This window comes from Schistocerca cancellata, chromosome 4, assembly GCF_023864275.1.
Source record: "Schistocerca cancellata isolate TAMUIC-IGC-003103 chromosome 4, iqSchCanc2.1, whole genome shotgun sequence".
Taxonomy (NCBI): domain Eukaryota; kingdom Metazoa; phylum Arthropoda; class Insecta; order Orthoptera; family Acrididae; genus Schistocerca; species Schistocerca cancellata.
Window position 1 is genome coordinate 689,849,657 of NC_064629.1, and position 24,508 is coordinate 689,874,164.

At 43.0% G+C, this 24,508-nt stretch overlaps 1 protein-coding gene across 1 annotated transcript in view; it reads left to right on the forward strand.

Annotated features, from left to right (window-relative positions):
* LOC126183556 (uncharacterized protein KIAA2013 homolog) overlaps positions 1 to 24,508 on the forward strand; it is a 171,651-nt gene that overhangs the window by 51,840 nt on the left and 95,303 nt on the right. Inside the window, exons 2-3 of the mRNA XM_049925635.1 lie at positions 14,858 to 14,964; positions 15,061 to 15,164. Of these exons, the coding sequence (XP_049781592.1) occupies positions 14,909 to 14,964; positions 15,061 to 15,164 (160 nt within the window). The 5' untranslated portion in view covers positions 14,858 to 14,908. The remainder of the gene's footprint in view (positions 1 to 14,857; positions 14,965 to 15,060; positions 15,165 to 24,508) is intronic.

Genomic DNA, 24,508 nt, shown 5'->3' on the forward strand with positions numbered 1-24,508 from the left:
TTATTGTGTGAAAATGTAATCACGTGTCAGTTCTAGTACAATATATTTGTCCAATGAATACTTGTTTATCATCTGCATTTCTTCTTTGTGTAGCAATTTTAATGGCCAGTAGTGTAGATTGTGGACAGTTGAGAATGTGGGTCTCACGGGAAGCGTGCAAGAGATAAGTCCCTGCCGTCGCGCTGTTCATCTGTGTCCTCGGTAGCTCAGATGGATAGAGCGTCTACCGTGCAAGCAGGAGATCCCAGGTTCGAGTCCCGGTCGGGGCACACATTTTCAGCTGTCCGCGTTGAAGCATATCAACAACACCTGTCGGCAGTGAGGTTTTCAATTAATTATCATATAATATAAGTTATTTACACAAATTGTTTTATGGGCCAGTCATACGTCTCAGACTATTTGACAGAAGATCATTGCATAATTATAAAACTCTCCACAGCTCATTTGAAAGTTATAAGTAAACTGTAAGATGCTCGCAATTGTTGATACATCCAAACCATTCTGTTACTCGGTCTACTGAGTTCTCATTAATTTAAAAATTCTCTCAACAATACAGTTACGTGCTACTATTGAAAACATATATTATCATATCTTTACCAATTCTGACTTCTGAATGCAGATCTCGTCAGTTCTGAAAAATTCCAAATAGTTGTTCGGGGCTGGTAATACTGACTTCCAATTATTATCTGAAACTTTTGAAGCCAGAAAATTCCTCAGATTCACATACTGATTAAACATTACTGACTCACAAATATCCACTTGTTTTCCTTTTAAATAAACCAATATCCTTTGTATATTTTCCCATTCCACTAATTTAGTCATACACATCCACCCAAAAATGACGGCAGTTTCATAAAACTCTTTTATGTCACTGTGAAATTTTTCGGTGGTTACTTCAGAGCCAATGATCTACATTTTTCAAAAATTTGTTTAGTTTTCATAGTCAAATAACAACAGTTTTATTTATCTTGTTGCGAAATTATTTTATACTCAATAATGACCTTCACTTCAATCACAGATATGTTACTACTATCAAATTCTTTGTTTGATTACTAAACAATCTCAGCTGATGGTGAATAAACCAAAAGTAGGCCTTACTTAAAAGAGCAGACAAAAATTCTACCAAGATCTGCGGTGGTTCTTCTTCTGTCAGGAAGACAGATTTCAGAGCTTTCCACATTTGTAACATTCTCTCGAATGCAGACATTTAAGACAGCCATCTAGTTTTAGTGTGTGACTAAAGTTCTCAATAACAGAAATCCACAAATTCACAGAAGTCAGCAAGTTTTTGAAGTTCTCATTGTGTAGATGAAAAAATAGTTAAAAAGTTTCAAGACAATTAATTCGATGTCAATAAATAAAATGTCTGCAACAGTTGAAACAGTGTATGTAAAATGTGTGGTGGACAGCCTACTCCTTCCAAGTTCTTCCCAAGTTTCCTTTTTAAACGACTGACTATATTGTTATCACCTCTTCGGTTCCACCCGCCCCACACCCGAAACTGGTGTTGCAGTTTTCGCCGCGAAATGGTACGCAGTATTTTAAATTAATTTTAAGATCTTTTACTTCTTAAATCAATAAGTCGGATGTAGTGTCCAATGTTTCATTTTGTACAGAATCCACCTTAATTAGTTTAGTTATAACCCTTCATCTGCATCAAAATACTGAACAACTATTGGAAACAATTTCAGTGCTTTGTGATTGCCGCCTTCAGTTGCTAGTCTGTAATACGAAGTGTTTCTCAAGTTCAAAGTCCAAATGGATACAAAATGAGGAGCAAGTATATGTTTGATTATTGCAGTGGCTTTTGTTCTTGCGACACTTTGATTTTTAGCTCTTACAGACTTGGCATACATAACTGAACACAATTTCGTCGTGTAATCAGGTGATTTGAATGAAAGGTAATGTTTTACAGTTCATTTCCCGTTGTCAGTTCAGCATAATATGAGCATTTCCTCTCTTGTATCGGGTTAAAAAAAATGTGTTGTGGACTGGAGGCCTCTTCCTTGAGTACTTCTTACTGCTTGTGGAACTCGAATCAGATTTCCCACCATGCTCGACTGAAAAATAACAGGAATAAAGTTTACGGAATGCTTCCCTATCTCGTTTGCCTCTTTTTTAATGAAAGGCCATATTTCTGTGTATCCGTCAATGGAAGAGCAGTTACGTTTCACTTTTGGCATCACAAAACAATGAGAACTGACACACAAGCACTGCAACAGTAAACGGATTCATGGAACTCAAGTTAATCAAAAATATGAACAAGTGAATAATGGTTAGATGAATGCGTAGCAAATGCGCTTTCGCACATATCCAAAAGAACATACAACACGCATTCATATAATTGGTTCACCTTGATGGGCAGTTATCCACCACCTTCATTGCGGACGCACAATACGTTCGACCTCCTGCAGGAATCTCAAAGTAGCGAACATGGAGAACATGCACGGAGACAGATAGGTGCCGATAGGTAGGAGTGTGGGTCAGCGAGAAACAATGTGTCCAGGTGGCGCAGTGGTTAATGCAACCTCCCAGTGAACAGGAGATCTCAGGTTCGAATCCTGATCTTGCACACATTTTCGCTCGTCGCCTCTGATTCTGCATGAAGTCCCAATGTAGCTGACATCAATAGTTCCTTTCTCCTTCCTCCACCTTCAATTTACGTAATATGAATAATTGTTGTTACACAGCGTTGCCAACTACAATCAAATAAACTAGACATAGTATGAGAGTGAGCCGCTGGCTGTTGTTTATATTGGATATAATAATACATATAACTCTATTGAACTACTACTAGAAATAAATCTTCGATTTGCTTACTTGAAAATCGGGACATTTAGCGTCCCGACTGAGCCTTTTTGGGACACCGGGTCAAAGAGTGCAAAATCGGAATATTCCTTATCAGTTGGGACATATAGCAACCCTAGGCTTGATATTTTGTACAAATGTACAAAAATATTCTTATATTCTTTAAAACCAGTAACCCTTCAGTTCTTTCAAACGGTCTGATTACTTGACAGATGAGATGATGTGTTACATATTTGACGTTAAGCATGTAAGCGAGAAAAAGTTTGGAAAAGATTTGAAATCATGCACAGAGTTTGCTGGAAGTCGCTAAATGCTCTCATTATGGAACACTGAATTAATATAGTATGACTAATTTGTGCTCCATTTTAAGCAAATGCAAACTTTTCACGCATGTCAGTGTTTATGACGTCATATCTCTTGAACTATGTGTCATACAGTAATATAATTTTGCAGGTACATCCAGTGAGATGTGTAGTATAGATTCTGTGTGGAAAGAGTGTTGCGAATAGAGTTATAGTAAAGAAGTAACAAATTAAAACATGCCTGATGTTGAATTTTCACTGTGCGCCATTTAGCCGGCCGGGGTGCCCGAGCGGTTTTAGGCGCTACAGTCTGGAACCGCGCGTCCGCTACGGTCGCAGGTTCGAATACTGCCTCGGGCATGGATGTGTGTGATGTCCTTAGGTTAGTTAGGTTTAAGTAGTTCTAAGTTCTAGGGGACTGATGACCTCAGAAGTTAAGTCCCATAGTGCTCAGAGCCGTGTGTGTGTGTGTGTGTGTGTGTGTGTGTGTGTGTGTGTGTGCGCCATTTTAAGCAGAAGCTAGTTTTTCATGCATCTGAATTTCTGTGTAATCTCTCTCCTGAACTATGACTTGTACAATGATACAGTTCTAAATCTATTTTCCAGTAGTATATGTGGGTTCTGTCTGCAAACTGTGTTGTGAATAGAGTTGGTACTAATAAGTGATAAATTAAAATGTTGTGTCTGATGCTGAAGTTTTACTGTATCAACGGCGAAAATGTAGCAAGGGACGAACTTTGTTCCTTTCATTATTTTTTGGGCGCTGTCATCGAGAAAAAGTTTCGTAAAATTATGCGTAAAATTTGTTGGAAGTAGCTAAGTTCTCTCATTCTCAGATGCTGGGGCAGTGAAGTCCGGGTATTTGTGCGCCGTCTAGTATGGTGCGTCAAGACAAACACTGTAATACTTTTAACGTAAGATTATATCTCTTAACGAGTAGATTATGATAGTATTTACAATTTTTTAATTCGGTCAATAATCATGCGAAATGCTGAAAATCAAATTTTTGCCGCTGGGATCTATTAGTTACGCAAGCTGTCACTGTTATTGGGCCCTGGGTTCCAGGAAAATCGCATAGTATTAGTAATATAGATATGTGATGGCCTGATAATAATAGACTAAATACACATCTGCGTACATCCTAATTGCAACAGTCACAGTAACGGGCAGCACCGCCCTGCATTATGATACAAGGTCTCTTCTTACATTCCTATTTGGAGGCGATCAAAAAGTTTTGTTGGGGGGCGTTGCTGCGGCGTATATGCAACGTAGCGGAACTCCGATGCAGGTATGTAAGCACCGACATGTAGGCATGGGATTAGTGTGGCATTCGTGTCTTTACGACGTGCGTCTACTCGTATGACGATGTTATTAGCAAATTCGTTCCAACAGGACCAACGTTCTGTTATTCTTGTCTTGGCCAGTAACGTCCATCGCAGAATGAAGAATCTGTACGGGGCAGCAATTCTGTCGAAAACCACAGTTGTGAAAATGTGCGCGAAGTTCCGTGCTTAAAGCATGTCCCCGTACTCCAAATGTCGTAACGCAGAGTTACGCTTACTCAAGTGTGTGATACTAGAGCACCCACCCTGTAGTTCTCATCTCTCCCCATGCGATTATCATGCCTTCGGTGCCTTATAAAAGGCCTCGAAGACTCAAGATGGAGGCCGTTATGTCATCTGATGACGTCATTCAAGATGGCGGATTTTGGCGGGAAGAAAATGTTGGGAAAGAAAGGGCAGTTAGGCTACCTCCACGAACCTAAGTCATCCAACCGCCACATCTTCCTAGGGATTGGCGCGAAGTTTGAATTCTGGCGGAAAAGAAATTTCACTTGGGCTATCTCTACTAACCTAAGAAAATGGCTGGAAAGAAAGGGCACTTGGACTACCTCCACTAACCTGAGTCCCCCGACTGCCACCTCTTCCTAGGGATTGGCGTGGAGAGGACTCAGCCTGTGCTCGACATAAGTCTTTATTATTTTGTACTACCACCATCCAATGTCGTCACCAAGGGGTCCTGACTCCAACTGACCTAGTACACAGTACCAAAACCAGAGGGAGCTGTCATCCCTCTTATGATGTAATCCAAGATGGTGGGGGGAAATGGCCGGAAACAGTGTGGACGCCATGGGGTCCGGACTCCAACTGACATAGTACACAGTACCACCACCAGAGGGCGCTCTCATCTGCACCACCAGAGGGCGCTCTCATCTGTGACGTAATCCAAGATGGCTGCCATGACATCAGCTGATGGCACAAGTACCGTTATCCAAGATGGTGGGAAACAGCGTGTTCGCCACAAGGTCCAATTGGCCTAGTACACAGTAACACCACCAGAGAGCACTGTCATCCATTCTGTGATGTAACCCAAGACAGTGGGTGAAAATGCCAGTAAAAGGACTCTGCCTGTGCCGGTCATAAGTCTTTATTTTGCAGGCAGTGTCTCCACCACGAGATCTTGAGTCCAACTGACCTAGTACACAATACTTACAGCAGAGAGTGCTCTCGTCTATGAAATAACCGAAGATCAGTGTCTGGAGGGGAAAATGACTCAGCCTGTGCTGGGCTGCTGTAGAGAGTAAGGAAGGAGTGTACTTTATTTATTTTGGAACAATTTATTTAGGGACGGATTTTGAGAGATAGTATATTTATCACACTGACACAAAACACTCGCCCTGATGTGCTTGAGGTCAAAATACACAGCCTGCACACCTGCAAATTACTAATAAAGAATGCAACAGACACGCTTGATATTGTAAACTGTCAAAATAATGCATTCCACAGCCTAAACACATGCAGACTAATACACCGAAATATTTTCAGTACACAGCACACAGACCTGCAAACTGCTCCTAAATAGTGCAGCATACTCATGTTAGACAAACCCAGTACTTGTAAACTGTTCAAATAATGTATAGCACAGCTTACAGACCTGTAAACTACTCCTAACTAACACTCTGCAGACACACAAACAACTCCTAAATTACTCAAGTAATTTCAGTACAGACCTGCAAACTGCTCCTAAATACTGCAGTACACCAATGTGCAGACACGAAATCAACTCGTAAACTGTCTTAATAATGCATAGCACGGACTACAGACCTGCTAGCAAAATAATGCAACAGTCATGCAATCAACGTACGCAGACACCATCCGCTGCCCCCAGTCCATTGGACTGCACAGGTGGCTACCGGCAGCCCCTGCAAAGTGACGTGGCCATCAGCTGTCAAACAATGCGCAGGTCCTGCAAGCATAAGGCAGCGACGTCCCTTTCATACTAGACACCTTAGAAATTCCTCTCGAAATACATGTTCACCTAGACACTGTTGCTGACGTGACTGGATGAGAGCGAAGACCTATTTGCAGAGTCCGCTGACGCCGCCGTGAACCACCACTGAACACAAGCCAATGTGAGCCACCACTGTCATGCCGATGCTACCTGGAGAGAGCAGGTGAAAGTTGCTTCTATTTTTGGGTGTACAGTTAGAGTTCTCCAAGTGTTATACTGACGTCACAGAACTCCAGCACACACTCACGCAAGTCCCATATGACAGATCTCTGGGCAGCACTTGTGTTTTACCATTGCTGATGCGATACCTGGGGATACTGATGTCACTGAATAGCACAGGGTGCATTGTTCCTAGCGTGACATGCGAGACACGTCTAACCATACTTAACTGTCCAGCGTGACTCACGCAATGCTGCGAAGTCAGAAATTGTATAGAGTCCCAGAAATAGTTAATGCTCACTTTCTTGATGTCTCAGCTTGTATTCACGGAAATTCTTGCCCTACCAGAACCTGTTTACTAAAATAGTGCAGAATAATCTCAAATGCATTCTTCCTGAAGGTCCTAATGTAGCATCCCGTCCATCACATCATCCTGCTTTCAACATACTCAAACGTTCTCACTGCTATGAACAGACTCCTATATCCCAGTATGAATATGTCCTGTGAATGATTCGAGCATTATGATTGGGTCTTATCAAATTTACCCTCCGAATTATTGATGTCTCCGGTGTGAAAGCACTGTCCACTTTTTCTTTCTTTCTGCAGAAGAGACTTTCAGCGGGAAAAAAACTATTTCACTCAGATCGCCATATTGCACAAACAATTAAGCCCTGTTAAGTGCCCCTACTTATCGTCAAATACGGAAAAACTACTACTCAATCACACTGCTCTCCAACTGAGGACAGGAGCTTGAATATTAGTGCATGAATCTAATCTCCAACCCAGCAATATATCATCACGTACCGCGTCGATGTAGTAAACGTATAATTCCTATACTGCACCGTACAAAATCATCCCTTTTACATCATTTGTACATATACCACGAAGACAGACAGCATCGTATCTACCCAGCGAGGTCAGTGGTCATGCACCCCTGACGGGTCACCAGAGCAGCAGCAGCATGAGTGTGGTGGCTCGCACTGGCTTGCGTCTGGCGGTGGTTCACGGCAGCATCAGTGCACTCGGGAAATAAATCTTCGCTCCCATCCGGTCGTGTCGGCAATGGTGCCTAGGTGAACATGTATTTCGAGAGGAATTTCTCAGGTGTCAATTATGAAAGGGATGTCGCCGCCTCATGCTTGTGGGACCTGTGCATGGTTTGACAGCTGAGTGACGGCTGCATCACTTTGCGGGGACTGCCGGTAGCCTCCTGTGCGGTCTAATGGTCAGGGGCGGCGGGCGGTGTCTGCGTGCATTGATTATGTGACTGTTGCATTATTTTGCTAACAGGTCTGTAAGCTGTGCTATGCGTTATTTGGACAGTTTAGGAGTTGATTTCGTGTCTGCACATCGGTGTACTGCATTATTTAGGAGCAGCTTGCAGGTCTGTACTGAAATTACTTGGGTAATTTAGGAGTTGTTTGCGTGTCTGCAGAGCGTTAGTTAGGAGTAGTTTACAGGCCTGTAGGCTGTGCTATGCATTATGTGAACTGTTTATGAATACTGAGCATGTCCACACATGAGTGTGCTGCATTATTTAGGAGCAGTTTGCAGGTCTGTGTGCTGTGTACTGAAATTATTTCGGTGTACTAGTTTACATGTGTGTGGCTGTAGAAAGCATTATTTTGACAGTTTATAATTATGAAGCGTGTCTGTTGCATTATTTATGAGTAATTTGCAGGTGTGTGGACTGTGTATTTTGACCTCAAGCACATCAGGGCGAGTGTTTTGTTTCAGTGTGATAAATACACTATCTCTCAAAATCCGCCACTAAATAAATGTTCTAAAATAAATAAAGTACACTTCTTCTTTACTCTCTACAGCAGCCCAGCACAGGCTGAGTCAGTTTCCTCTCCAGAAAGTGATCTTCGGTTATTTCACAGACGAGAGCACTCTCTGGTGTAAGTATTGTGTACTAGGTCAGTTGGACTCAAGATCTCTTGGTGGAGACATGACTGCAAAATAAACACGTATGACTGGCACAGTCAGAGCCATTTTCCCCCATTATCTTGGGTTACGACACGAAACAGACGACAGCATTCTCTGGTGGTGTTACTGTGTACTAGGCCAATTGGACCTTGTGACGAACACGCTGTTTCCCACCATCTTGGATAACGGTACTTGCGTCATCAGCTCACATCATGGCAGCCATCTTGGAGTACATCACAGATGAGAGCGCCCTCTGGTGGTGGTACTGTGTACTATGTCAGTTGGAGTCCGAACCCCATGGCGACCACACTGTTTCCAGCCATTTTCCCCCACCGTCTTGGTTTGCATCATAGGAGAGATGACAGCACCCTCTCTGGTTTTGGTACTGTGTACTAGGTCAGTTGGAGTCAGGACCCCTTGGCGATAACACTGGATGGTGGTAGTACCTCTAATTGTTTAAATAAAATAGTGCATACAAGATAATAAAGACTTATGTCGAGCACAGGTTGAGTCCTCTCCCTGCCAATCGCCAGCAAGAGGTGGCAGTCGGGTGACTTAGGTTAGTGGAGGTAGTCCAAGTGCCCTTTCTTTCCAGCCATTTTCTTAGGTTAGTAGAGATAGCCCAAGTGACCTTTCTTTACCACCAAAATTCAAACTTCATGCCAGTCCCTAGGAAGAGGTGGTGGTTGGATGACTTCGGTGAATGGAGGTAGCCTAACTGCCCTTTCTTTCCCACCATTTTCTTTGGTTAGTAGATGTTGCATTATCCTGATGGAATTTGAACTTCCCACCATTTTGTGGGGGAGGGGGTTAGGTCAGTGGAAGTAGCCCAATTGACCTATCCTCCCATCAAAATCAGCCATCTTGAATGACGTTATCAGATGACATCACAGCGTTATCAGATGATGTCAAAGCCACCATTTTGGATGATGTCATCGCCTCCATCTTGGATAATGGTACTTTGGGGTAGAACCGCCTTGCCCCAATACTACCCATTTGGTAAAACACAGTGTCCTGTTGCGTGAAGAAGTACATAACTGCCTGCTGCACATCCTCGTCTGACAGGAATTGCTGACCCTAACTGCTCTTTCTTTCCCGCCATTTTCTTAGGTTTTCTTTCCCGCCATTTTGTTAGGTTAGTGGAGGCTGCATTATCCTGAGGGAATTTGAACTTCCCGGCATTTTCTGGGGGGAGGGTGTTAGGTTAGTGGAGCTAAACCTATCTTCCCACTGAAATTTAAACTTCCCGCCAAAATCCTCCATCTTGGATGACATCTTCAGACGACGTCATGGGTGCCATCTTGGATGACGTCACCGCCACCATCTAGGATAACGGTACTTTGTGGTAGAAATCGCCTTGCCCCAATACTATGGGTACCTTCTGTGGTGTCACCTCCAGACACCACACTTGCTAGGTGGTAGCCTTTAAATCGGCTGCGGTCCGTTAGTATATGTCGGACCCGTGTGTCGCCACTATCAGTGATTGCAGACCGAGCGCCGCCACACGGCAGGTCTAGAGAGACTTCTTAGCACTCGCCCCAGTTGTACAGCCGACTTTGCTAGCGATGGTTCACTGACAAAATACGCTCTCATTTGCCGAGACGATGGTTAGCATAGCCTTCAGCTACGTCATTTGCTACGACCTAGCAAGGCCCCATTACCAGTTACTATTGATGCTGTAAAACATGTACCGTCAAGAGCGATGTTCACCATTTATGGATTAAAGTTAAGTATTCCACCAGCTACGTCAGTTTTTTCTACAGTCTAATTCCCTTGTCCTGTTCCAGACCTCACGCCAGCCTGCGTGAGCTAAAACGCGTGCCTTTCGGCTTCCTCTCAAAACCGGTGTTGGCTCTCTTGCCAACCCACAACACCTTCAACCTGGTCCATCCGTAGAATGATTGCCTCAATGCTAACATCGATTTTGCGTGATGGCATACCGATTCTGGATTGTACGGCCTTCGAATGGAAACTTTTGGATCGCCCGGTGTAATTCAGTACAAATGTATCAGTTGTCAATGCCCATTAGATTCTGGGTGGTACAGAATCCAACCTCTTTCCTTTGTCTCTCTCTCTTCTCTCTTTTTATCCTCTTCCTCAAGAGGTTGTGCTTGTGAATGGTGTTGTCGCTCTTGGAGATTTCCCTCTCTGTTGTGTTTGGTGTTTGATGGGCTGTTCTTTTCGTTTCTTACCTTTTCTTTGTGAGAGTTTATCTTATCTATTCTGCTACTGCGGAAGTACCGTAGTGATTTTGGTCATCTGTATTTATCTCTGTCTTGGTCATACTGCCAAGGGCATTAATCAGCTCGTTCTGCAAATTCCACGCCATGGGATAGAAGGCTTCTGCCAAGGTGCGGAAATGCTTAGTTAACCTTTCAATGCCTGCAGCTTCCTGTAGGTCTTCCGTGGGGAATCACATGGCGACGTGGAGAGCCCGTCTTAGCGCTCTGTTTTGGACATTTTGTAGACTATCTACCCTCGATCTGGCTGCGTAACCCTGTACAGGCATGCGTATTCCATTATCGGTCTAATGAGACTTTGGTAGACCACTGAACCTGTTCTGGGATCAAGGGAACTGCTCCTTATTCAAGACAGGGTAGAGAACCTGCATCCTGGCGGGAGGTTATCTGCGAAGCTCCTCTATGTGACATTTCCATGTTATGTGCCTGTCTAGTGTGACAGCGAGATACTTCACAGAGTTTCTCCTTGGCTGGTTTTGGCTCTGCAGTCACAGCAGTTGGTAGGGTTGTCTTGGTGGGCAGCGTTGCAGTAGCGACTGGTGAGCAGCATGGTTTGCATCTTGTCAAGAGTTGACGGTTATGCACCATTGCATAGCCCAGGTTTCCATCCCATTTAGGGTGGTTTACAGACATCTGGTAACCATGTTCCTGTTTTTCGAACAGGAGAAGAATGCTGTGTCATCCGCATATTGCGCAGTGTGTACATGCTGCATCGTGGGAATATCAGCATTATACACATTGTAGAGGACGGGCCTCAGGACCGAACCTTGGGGCATGCCTGCACAGTCCTCGTCGATAGGAATCCATCAATCTTGACTGGAAAAGTCCTACCGGGGATATAGTTTTTTACGATTTGGTCGATCTTTCTGGGGAAGCCTAGGGAGTACATCTTGTGTAGTAGCTTGATGTGCCAGTCTTAAGCGTAACGCTTTTGCTACGTCTAATAATACAAGCCCGCAGTAGCCCTTTTGATTGAAGCCATCTGTGGCTGCTTCAACCAATCCCCATAATTTGCTGGGGAGCGGAGTATCTTTGCTGGAAGCCGAATTGGAATTTCGGCAGTATCTGCTCTCTTCTGATATGGCCCTGTATAGGGCTGAATAGGAGGCGCTCACAATCACAATAACTTCTGCGTGTTTCCACTGTTTCGGGAATTTTTGCAATCGCTTCAGTTCATTAAATATGTCGGTCAAGTGGGTGATGGCCAGAAAAGGGAGGAGTTTTAGTAGTTCGTTGGTGACCTAGTTGTGTCCTGGCACCTTCCTGTTCGGAAGAAACTTGATGCAGCGCCCCACGTCCTCAGATCTGAAGAGTGGTGGATAGTCATCTTTGTCATCCACTTCGAGATACGCGGCCAGTTGTAGGCCGACAGTTGCGACGTGCTCTCTGTCCTGTGCTTCAGCTGGTTTGAATTGATTTATGGACAAGTCTGCTAGTGCATTGGCTTTGTCAATAGCGCTGAACTGCAGTCCATTTTCGCCATGCAACAGTCGAATTTTCGCGCATCTTTTCGTGAACTACTTGGCGACTTGCCATAAACTGTTGTCTTCTAGATGGAGAGCTGAAAGCCCTGCAGACCATTGCTGCTTGCGGTACTCATTGATATCTGCTTTAAGCTCTCTCTGTAGTCTGTTGAGCAGCCTCAGTGTGCCTCTGTTTCTGGTGAGCTTCCACTCTTTGGCAATCCTGTTTTTATGCTGTATTTGCCCAAGCAAGTGCGGAGGGAGTTACCTGGAGTGGGGAAGGGGGGAGGAGGAGACAGTGTGGCTTTCTCAGCAGCTCATAGGATCACCTTTGTGAAGCTGTCTAGCGCATGTTCTGTGGTTTCAGTTGGAGGCGGGGTCTGGGCAAGTTCAGCAGCTACTGCGTTGCTGAACTGCTCACTATTAATGTGCCTGTACGTCGCTTGGCGCTATGAGGTAGAGTGCAATTCTCCCACGTCGAATCACAGGGTCCAGCGACATTCTGTTTAACAAAGCTACCAGATTCTTTGTTATGGCGATGTCGAGGACGTCTGGTCTTCCTCCATTCTTTGGGAAGTGTGTCGGTTCCTATGTGCTCCATACCTGTTACTGGTGTGCGTGCCAACTGTTCCAGTTATTGACCAGCTTGATTTTTGATGTCTCGAGGCTTGAGGTCCGATCCGCGTGTTTGGCGTTCAGGTCCCCAGCAATTAGTAGTTTCCCTCTAATCTGGCTTAATGCAGCTACGTCATCCTCTTCTAGCCTTTGGAACCCTGGGGGGTGGGGGGGGGGGGTGGCGTTGATACACTGCAACGACTGTTAGGGGGCCAGTTACAGTAGCTACTTCTATTGCTGCAGTTTCTATTTCTGCTGTATCGGGGAGCGGATTTGGGGAGGGGGGGGGGGGACATTTGGTGGTGCTTGATTCCCATTTTCACATATTCCGTGACCGCATCCCCGTGGGTGGGTTGATCATTCCTGCAACAATTGTAGTTTGGTACAGAAACTCTTATTCCTGGCTTTAGGAATGTTTCACCCACTAGGCGTAAGTCAATGTCTTCGTCCTGCATGAATTTATCTGAACTTCATGGGTTGGTGAGTAAGGTTATCTGCATTAAATGCACATATTTTGAGACTCTGAATGTTAGGTCCATGGTGGGGACGGAGTTTTCTGAAGATGTCGCTGCTATAGGCGACTGCTGTGCTGGTGATCTGAGGTTGGCAGGGAGCTGAGTCATTGTCGCGAGAATGTTTACTAGCTGGGTCATCTGGGCCTGTAGCACTCGGATGGATGACGTGAGTTGTATTGTAGCAGACTCTGCTGTTTCTCATGACTGGTCTGTGGTGGACAGGGAGGGTGGACTTCTGTAGGGCTTTGTACAATTAGGGAGACCTGGATACAATCAGGTGGTGGTGGGGGTGAATTTTTTGGTGGGTCACTGACAAATGTTCGTGAGCATGAGGTTGAGGTGAAGACCTGCGTCCTGACGGTGTTGTTGCCTTGCCTTGTCAGAGGTGGTGGTGGTGGTGGCGGCGGCGGCGGCGGCGGCGGCGGCGGCGGCGGCGGCTTGGGTGCTGGGGTGGTTCTATTGTGCATTCGTGTTTTGCTTGTCAGCAGCAGTAAAACGTGTTCTATTATCGGTCCACTACGTAATACAGACGTGTCTTGGAAATGTTTTACTGATGTGTTGTTGCGGTATTTTAACAATAGTTCTACGAAGCAACGTCCCACTCGTAATTGTTTAAATTTTTTACTTATAAAATAATAATTGGGATACAGTCTGTAAATATCACACTGAACTCACCTCAGTGGCGATTGAGGTGAGAAGATATGGTGCACGGGGTGAGTGGCAGTGCTGAGGGAAGTAGCTTGTGCAGTGCTGGCAACATACTTTTCAATCCAAGTTGCTCAAATAAAGTAGTTCTTATCCCTCACCCTAGATAGCAAATATTGGCAGAAGTGAGAGAAGGCATGAAGTTTATTGACTTCTACCAAGCTGAGGTAAGGTGTTTGAATTTGCTATGAAGTGTACAGAAAGCAACAAAAATTCGCAAAATTAGTCATGTTCTGCATTTTTGGCATAATTCATATAAAAACATCAATAAAATGCTATCATCCAAGTTATTGTAATACATGCACTGAAGTCAGAAAAATTGATATAATATGCATTATAAATATCTAAATTCATGCTATTACATCGAAAAAATCTTCAAAATATGCATGTACTTTCGAGATGGCCAAAGTATTCATTTGCATGGAAATCCCAGCTCTAATGGTTACCCTTTGAGGAGAAATGAAGTGATTAATAATGAACTGATCACACTGTTTAGACATGCACCCTGTAGCAACTAGTTACATATCATACATGGTTTTATTGCATCTCATTATGTGCAGTAGAAGCAAATCACAATGGTGTTAGATTCGTCGTTGACTTCTTAATCCCATGAGTACCAAGGATGGTCTTTTTATGAATGTCATGACAGTTTGCACAGAGTTGATATTGAATTTGGCCATAATGCTAAGAATAGTCAGTATATCTAAGTTAATGATATTTCAAATGTGAAAAATTAAAATCGGAGAACATCAAATCCTTCTTGCATGGATCTGATGTATTGTATGCTTCACCTTATTGATTGTAAAAAGATTCCTTTGTTTTTTTTTAAGGACACAGTGAAAGCCATTTGGAATGCAACAGTCAACTGGAAAATAACCATAATGAACCCATTTGACTGGTTCCGAAAGCTGTGGTCATTGGCTCATGTGAATTTGACGTATGTATTATTATGCTTCAATGGCACTAAAAATTTTTAAGGTTTTTGCTGATTATCTTTGTATCAAAGCTATATTTTAAAGATGTTCAATTTCAGATACCGCCGATATGCCATTGTGTTTATATTGATTTTCTTATTTCTTCGGTATTTTGGGCCAAGCATGACTCAGTGGATATCTGGTTCAAAGCCTAGTAATGAAGGTGAGTTAAAACGTGAAATCAAGTGAATACAAAGTGCCTCTTGTAATTATATAGTAACAAAGCTGGCAAATGATTGGAAAACATGTTTCTTAAGTTCTACATGTTCTCCCTCACAGCCTACGTGCAGACCACTCATATTTTTTATTTTACATTTGTTTACTTCTTCAGTCTTCCTTTTTAAATCAATGCATGCCACCAGGCATAATTCATTGTGGATTGATAATTCCACTTGTGAGCAGTTGTGTTAGAGGTAATTGTTGTGTTGGAGAGGGAGCACCCTTCCCCACGGGAAATAAAATTCTTCATTGTGACGTGTGACAGATGTTGTCATACCTCGTATTGACCACCAACATGACAGTTGTGGGTAGGACAGGCATATAATAGTGGGTCTTGAACAGTGGTATACTTCATCTACAAGGTTGTGCTGGCACTGGGCTGTTCATGTCAAGAGTCTGCTGTGTGTTCCTCAATCTAGGGAAGACTGTCATACTGAAAATCAGTTACCATTAGCAACATGTAATGACAGTGGTTGCTGTCAACTGTTGTAGTTTCTATAAGGGTAATTCAAAAAGAAACAAGCTGGAGGCAGATAAATGAAAAGAACCGAGAGGATCATAATGCCATTACATAAGGAAGGAGGTGTGGTCCCTATAAGAGCAATGTGGTCCTAAATTCACTGTTAGAAAGACATGGGCACACACCCACATGATGACAGAACGTGAGTACGTGCACACATTGTCCACTGCATTCAGTCTTGCAGGAAACAGAGAAATAGAGGCTTCAAAAGGGGAGCACAGGGTTGTATAGTGGGTTTCCTGACTGTGGAAGGAGTGCAGAGAATGGAAAGTCATCAAAGTATGGCACAAGTGAACGAAGAACACTGCATATACATTGCAAGGGGGCAGATGTCATTGGATGATGATGCACTGTGTGAAATGCCACATGCCATTACCAATACCATCAACAACATGTGGTTGCTCTCATTATTGAATACCAGTGAGTTACAATGGCAGCCACTGTTCCAGATGTAAGATTGAGTGTCAGAATAGCAATTGACATTCAGTGCTCTCCATACACTTGTGCCATTCTTCAATGAGTTTCCTTTCTTGCATCTCTCCACTGTAAGGAAACACCGTACAGCCCTGTGCTCTACTTTTGAAGCCACCACTTCTGATTTCAGCACTACAGAGTGCAGTGGACAGTCAACATATGGGTGTTTTCTCTCTGTCATCTAGTGGGTGTGAGACTGTGTCCTAGCAGTGAGGTTGCATTCTCAGTGCTCTTATAGGGACCACACCATCTTCTGTAGGAAATGGCATTAAGCTCCCTTCCACCAGTTTTATTTCACAGCCTCTTGCTCACTTCTTTTTGAATCACCCTACCAAATGCCCAATAGTGTAGTACACAACTCACTAGTTCACTGCTCAACAACAACAACAACAACAACAACTACTACTACTACTACTGCTACTACTACTACTACTACTACTACTGCTGCTGGTACTGTTACCACCACCACCACCACCACCACCACCACCACCACCACCACCATTACGTAGTTGTGTACAATTCTGTTGCTTGTTATAGTATACAGTGTCTTTTCTAATATGCTAGCACTTCTCATATCTGAGCTATGGTGATAATCTCTGTTTACTGTATGTTTACATTTGTGAGGTTGTATCATGACTTAACTAAAGGAATCAGCAATTTTTACCCATGCAAAGTCACATTTACCTAGACATTCTATGTAGTATTTTCTCAGTTTCACACTTTCTGCACTATTGTTTTTTCCCATGTCTATCATATTTTTTACTTTTCTTCTTTAAAATCCCACCTTCAAAATCAATATATTATTTTTGCACCACTACCATTTCCTATGGATCCTCCTGGTTCTATTGGACATTTTCATTTTAGAGCAAATGAATGACAATTAGAAATGAAAGAGCAGTATTTTAAACATCTGTATGTAAAGTTCCCTTTGTTCCTTAAAATTATTTTGTTTAGAATTTGAAAAGGACATGTGTGATTGGTAACATTCAAGAACTTATGAAAATAAAGTTTATCAAAATACGGGCTGTCCATAAAAGAGTGTCCCAGGTATAAATTTTAATGATATCACCTGTGTTTCAGAGTATCGGTTCAAGGACACAATTAAAACTTAACTCAGACAGTTTTATATAAGTGCATGTGTGAGTACTGCTTTGTTGTTTCACCACTTGCAGCATCACATATGCCATATATGCAAAACAGCAACTCCTGAGCACAATATCAAAGAGAGTCCCAAAAATTAAATGTTTTTATTGCAGCACACAATGCTGACCAGCTACTTGTTTATGGAGCCAAACACAAGACTGCACAGAATACAATAACACGGAAGCAACAGCTAGAGGTGATACCATGCCAACAGCAATATTCTAGCCCAGCTTAGCATATCAGTCAGCAACACAAACAAGAGCGAAGTCCAAGGAGCATATCATATCCAAATCTCGGGTGTGACTTGGTATGATGGCAGTGAAGAATGGTGATTCTACAGATAGTTCCACAATGTACATTAATTTTATTATAGCATCATCTCAGAAAGTAAAGTCTCCCATAAGACAATAATAACACAATTGAGCATCTTCAATCAGAGGCAGATATAACCCAAAATCTAAATAAACGGCTGCTGGAGGTTGCACTGTGGGTTAAGTACTCCACAGTGGAGAATGTCCATGGGCCCTTGATGACCTCGTGACTCGCAGACGCAAGGTAGTCCATGATAGCAGTGCTGCTATTGTTGCCGCTGCACGCACTGCCTATGGGCGATGTGGTGGTTCCTGGTGGCATCTGTTAGCATTAAGCCTGTAAACATAATATTTGTAATCAGCACCAATCCAAACCCTTGATATACTGACTAGGCACATGAACAGTTTCTGAAGGAGGAGCACCTGCAGGCCAAGGGCCAGTAGCCCACAGGATGCAGGTGTCATGTCAGAATAGGCATGTTCAAATACACAGGGGCTCAGCCCTGCATATACAACACTCCTCCCACCCCGTAAAAAATGAGACACTGACAGGAAGGAGGCTGGCAGCATGAGGGTAGGTGTGGTGGGTGGATTCGATGCTTTGTCATAATGACAGGACAGTCGGGCCTTGTGGAGAGGGCTTGCAACAAAACTTCTATGAGTGCTGCACTGAAAGTGCTGGAAGAAACAGCTGGCACCAGCTGTGGGTGGCCATCTTGGAGGCTGTGGCAGCCAAGCATAGGGCAAGGACATGCAGAAGGCATGATGTGTGCATGCCAGAGAGCTGCAGAAAAGACAGACTATGAGGCATGGGGTGGAAACCAGAGAACACATGAAAAACAGCGAGAACCCTGGGGGCTCAAGTGCATGACAAGGTACGATGGAATGTGAGGAGTTGTGCACTGGCATGCGGGAGAGCGTGTTAAGAGTGTGATGGTTGTGGAGTACAGTGACAGGGCCAGTTGCAGCAACAGTGGAAATGGCAGCGACAGGAACAACTGGGCTGGCAATTAGTGCCACGCCATTTTTGACTGGGCTGGCATTGGCAGTGACAGAGCCAGAGTCAGCCTGACCAACAACAGCAGGAGAGCTGGTTGCAACACAGGCTGTCCTGGTGGTGCCAGCAGTGGCTGCTGTGGCAGGTGTGATGGCAGAGATGGCGAAGGAAGATGCAGATTGTGGAATGTGCAAAAGGAACATGAAAGAATGAAGATGGCAGCTGAAGGAGTAATGAGTCTGGATGCAGAGAGAGAAGGCTTCCCGGAAAAGAATGGAAAACCTAAGGTGCAAGGAGCAAGTAAAGGAGAGTAACTGCAGGCACATACAGCTGTGGTGGGACCCAAAGATGTGCCGAGGTGCATGGGAATGCACTTGGGAACATGGAGGTGTGTGGGAGCAGAGAGCGCAGAAGGGAGAGGGAAGCGAGAAACTGAAAACAAAGACAGAACGAAGGAGAAATGGAAGCCTGAAGAAGGGGAGCAGATATGGGAGGGATGGCAGTGTTGGGGCCAGCATGGACGGAGGCTGTGCTGATGTTAACTATAGAGCGGGCTGTGTCAGAACTGCAGGGCTCATTAAAACCAGCTGAAAGTTTTGGGGGTGGTGGAGGGAAAGGTGTCTCTGCAGGAGCCTGATGCAACAACTGAGTGGCAGTAGAGCCGACCTCGAAGGAGCCAGTGCCAACAGGTGGCGGAACTTGGAACAAAGGCCCTTGGGATACCTGACAGGACAGGAAGATGTCCCAGAAGAGTAAGTGAATGCTGAAGCTTGAGAGACAGTGGGGACCATGTAATGAGCATTGAGCTTGTCCTGCAAGTGATCGCAGAAGAGGGAAGAAATGTCGACTCCATGATTAAGGGATAGAAGAAGATGATAGGTCAAAGTGGCAGACCAGGCAAGGAGAAGAGGTCATTTGCGACAGTCCACATTGATGGTAAGGGCCCACGAAAGATCATTTGAGCTGATGTACGAAAGCCAAACATGGCTCCAAAGTTTCATTGATAACCTGAAACATTGGAAGTTGTGGTGTCCATGTTGGTGAAGAGGCAATGGAGAAAATGAAAAAGTGACAGTGGGATACAGCGAAGGATTGGCTGTTTGTTTCTGAATCAGTGCCCTGGACTGGAGCTTGTAAATCTGTTTTTGACTGTCCACCTGTTGAGCCATTAGCTGCTGCAGCACAGCTGCAAAGGTGATTTGTCCATGGTGACTGGGAAGAATGAAAAACACATGCTGCTTGCTGGACAAAGTCCGGAAGACAAAGTTCCATAGTTCATAGACAAGTTGACAGTCCAGGCACCAATGTGCAAAAGAATTTACAGTCCTGCTGTATCGGTGCACGGGCTCCATTCAGTTTAGGTTAGACTAGTCCATTTAAGGATTGTTGATGTCTACAGACCATTGCCTTTCTGATGCTGTGTTATGACTGGTTACATTGTCATGCTGATATGAACAGTCCTCATCTCCGAAATGTTCCTCTACTGTACGTAGTACACAATACTGCAAAATGTGTTTATATTCTTCTGCATTTAGCATTTTCGTAAGTGCAATAAGGGGCCATGCCTTACCCATGAAAAACACACCTATATTGTATCACTACCTCCTCCATACTTCTCTGTTGGCACTGCACCTGACAGCATGTAACATCTCCAGGCATTCGCCAAACCCAAAACCCTTCCATTGGATTGCCACAGCGTATAGAATGATTCATCACTCCAAATCACTTGTTTCCAGTCAACTGATGTTCAGTGACTCTTTACACTACATCAAATGTAACTTGCCACTGACTACAGAAATATTTGGCTTAGGAATAGCTGCTTGACCATTGTATCCATTCTTTGTAACTCCCAGTGCACAGTTATTGTGCTAGGTGGATAGCTGGTACCTCTTCAGAACTCATGAGTGATTCTTTCCACTGATTTTGTGTAATTTTTTTTACAATCAATGTCCACAATGCTCATCGAAGCCTGTCTGTAAGTATGTGAGGTTTTGATGGTCTTGGTCCAGCTGTGGTTTTTTCCTTCAAATTTCCACTTCACAGTCACATAATCAACAGTTGACATTGTCAGCTATAGAAAGGTTGAAATGTCCCTCATTGACCTTGTATGACTAGTTTACATTTGAAGTCATTAAGCTCTCCTGACCGACTCATTCTGCTGTTACTGATTCTCTACTGACAACACAATACTCTAAGCCACCTTTTATACTGGGTGGTCCACCTCTAGTGGTATCTCCTGGTCAGTTCCACATTGCACAAGGGCTTCTGCTTTGCTTTGAAGTACTGAAGAGAGAGAGAGAGAGAGAGAGAGAGAGAGAGAGAGAGAGAGAGAGAATGAATGAATTGGGTAGGAGGGGGGGGGGGGGGGGAATGGGAGGGGAAGGAGGAGGAGGTTGTGTGTAAGTTTTTTTTCCCCAGTCAGTAATATCCATAGTAACCATCTGTTGTAGCACACACGGCAGTTAGATGAGCTGGATGTTATTCAGTCAGTTGCTTATTCAGAATGAAATTTTCACTCTGCAGCAGAGTGTGCACTGATATGAAACTTCCTGGCAGATTAAAACTGTGTGCCAGACCGAGACGCAAACTTAAGTTCAAGTCTCGGTCCAGCACACAGTTTTAATCTGCCAGGAAGTTTCAGTTGCTTATTCAGTTCCACATTTATTCTGAGCCATGGCATTTACAGTGCTTCCCATAGCTGTTGTATGATGCATGCTGGATGATACTCTACTTGAACACAAGACACTTTTGATGATCCCACAAGTGATCAGTTTGGTTGAGATCCTGGGAAGTAATTTAATCATGCACTTCTGACAGTTTTCATAAAATTCTAGCCATTTGAGAAGGCTAATTTTTGCTTAAAGATACCATGCTTCTGTGCAAAGACACTCATCATATACAAATGAATGTCATTCCTGAGGTTGAATATATAATCAAATTAGTCATGAGTACTTCCTATGGAAGTTAATTGTCTAAAAGAATACAACAGAAGTGTCATACAGACCATAATGCTGCCCACAATACTTTGCAAACATTGCTGGAAGCATTTAGTTTCTTCTGTGACTTGTCTCACCAGAAGTAGAAAACATCAGACATCAGACAAGGCCATCAGTTACCAATCAGCAGCAGTTCAGTTTCAATGCTGCCAAGCCAAACGGAGGTTTTCTATGAATGCACTATGGTCAATTTGCTTCCGAGCAACTGTTGTGGTTAACACTTGCCTCTTATGTTATTTGGCTTGGAGTTGTTGTGGAACTGTTTGTCTGTTAGTCTTCATAGGCAGACATTGTGCCCACTTTGGACATCATTGGCACATGGAACTTTGTTTCTATATCCATGTTATCTGACCATAACTTTTCACAAGATAAATAAATCTTCCTTCCTGCCTTCCTCTAAAAATCATTGCACATCTTCTATTACCTGGCTGAACTCACATTAAGATTTTAATATAAACATGAACTGATGATTTTTTTATCAATTGTTTTTTTTATCTAATTCTATCCCTACACCATACGCACAGCAACTATGCTGCTTTCAAAGTCCTTTTCTCAGTAGACATCTGGTAGAACCTAGTTTTGCATGCAACAATAAACTGTCTGATTATCCTCTTATTCTACCAGCATTACTACCAGGTACCACTTTACAACCCCTTCTCTTCCCTTTTCTTATATATGTAAATTCTTTTGTGGTCTTTGTATCTTCTCTTTCGGTTTCTGATATAATTTTTTCCTGCTGCACACTCTGCAATACTGAGAGAAAACCTTGCTAAGGTCCTTTTGGACATCCCAAGTCTTATGAAGCACATTTCACAAGCACGTCCCAGTACCCATCTACTCAAAAATTGGTGTACTTATACCACAAGTACACTAGTGTACAATAGACAAGCATACTGTTATGTGAAGAAGTATCTGTGAACTTGCAAGCTGATGTGAATAGATAATGAGTTACGGTGTCTGCCAGAAATTTCCAAGTTATTCACATTATTAAACTTTCATATGATAACTATAACAACAAAACATATTTTCAGCAGCTACACATGTTATGTGATGAGATATACTCAAGGACACAAGGTAGTAGTAGAGTTCCTGCATTTGTGGTAAACTTTTGTTGTAACTAAATAGTTTGAAAATATCAGTTCCTGACAGGTTTCAAAATTGATGTACATTTCCAGGCAAATATCAATTATCATGCTTACTTCAGTCACCTAACACTGTCTTATGTAGTGGCTACTCATAATCAATATCTAAATCTAATTTATGTATCTTGTGCCACTGTTTTTGCAGTCATCAGACAATGATGGAAGTTTTTAGAAATTGGCAATTGTCTAAAGCCTTTAACACATGCTATTAATCCTAAGACAAATAGACTTCAAAATAAGTCTATAAGGGCAGCCAGTGGTGCTATAATAGAAGCCAAATCACAGAAAGACTGTGAGAGGCTGCAAGAAAAATCCAATAAAGTTCCACACATTAAGTGTGAACTCCCTCAAAAAGGATGGCCATGCCTAATTGTGTGACGTACCATACATGTCCAGTGAAATATTGCAAGACACTATCAACAGAATGTAATCAGAAGATCAAAACAAACTGCAAAACAATTTAGAAAAGATATTGGAATGGTGCGAAAATTGGCAGTTGACCCTAAATAACGAAAAGTGTGTGGTCATCCACATGAGTGCTGAAAGGAATCTGTTAAACTTCGGCTACACGATAAATCAGTCAAATATAAAAGCCGTAAATTCAAATAAATACCTAGGAATTACAATTACGTACAACTTAAATTGGAAGGAACACATAGAAAATGTTGTGGGGAAGGCTAATGAAAGACTGCATTTTATTGGCGGAACACTTAGAAAATGTAACACATCTACTAAGGAGACTACCTACACTACACTTGTCCATCCTCTTTTAGAAAACTGCTGCGCAGTGTGGGATCCTTACAAGGTTGGACTGACAGAGTAAATCGAAAAAGTTCAAAGAAAGGCAGCACGTTTTGGATTATCACAAAATATGGGAGAGAGTGTCACTGAAATGACACAGGGTTTGGGCTGGACATCATTAAAAGAAAGGAGTTTTTCGTTGCGACATAATCTTCTCACGAAATTTCAATCACCAACTTTCTCCTCCGAATGCAAAAATATTTTGTTGACACCAATCTACATAGTGAGAAACGATCACCACGATATAATAAGGGAAAACAGAGCTCATACAGAAAGATATAGGTGTTCGTTCTTTCCTTGAGCTATACGAGATTGGAATAATAGAGAATTGTGAAGGCAGTTTGATGAACCCTCTGCCAGGCACTTAAGAGTGATTTGCAAAGTATCCATATAGATGTAGATGTAGATAGATGATGGAGCATTTTGTAGAGGACAACTTCCAGGAGCTGTTCAGGTTGTTCTTAAAAAACTGATCATAGTGGTACTGTACACCATTTAATGGAAGTAAGTCCCTGAGAGTACACAATTTCTTGTTAACTAAACAAAAATTGTACATTGGCTTCAGTGCACAAAATGTGAAGGACCACCTAGTCATACCTAAAAAGCTTCAAATGCACCACAACAAAACAGCAGGTTTGTTTCAATAGTGCAGATAATAGACATCAAAAGAAAAACTGCAGTGAGCATGGTGAAAAAGTGAAGTGTATTTCATGCCTTAAAAGGAGAAGACAATGTTCACATGAAAGGAAAGAAGACTGTCTCACTTATCAGTTCATTCTTGAGAGAAAAATAGCATGGACTGATTATGGAAGTGTTTAGTAACCCATATATTTTTGAATGTGCCACAACTAATTTCCAGAATCTATATGCATTTGGTAGATTTCATACCATGCACAGTTGCAGT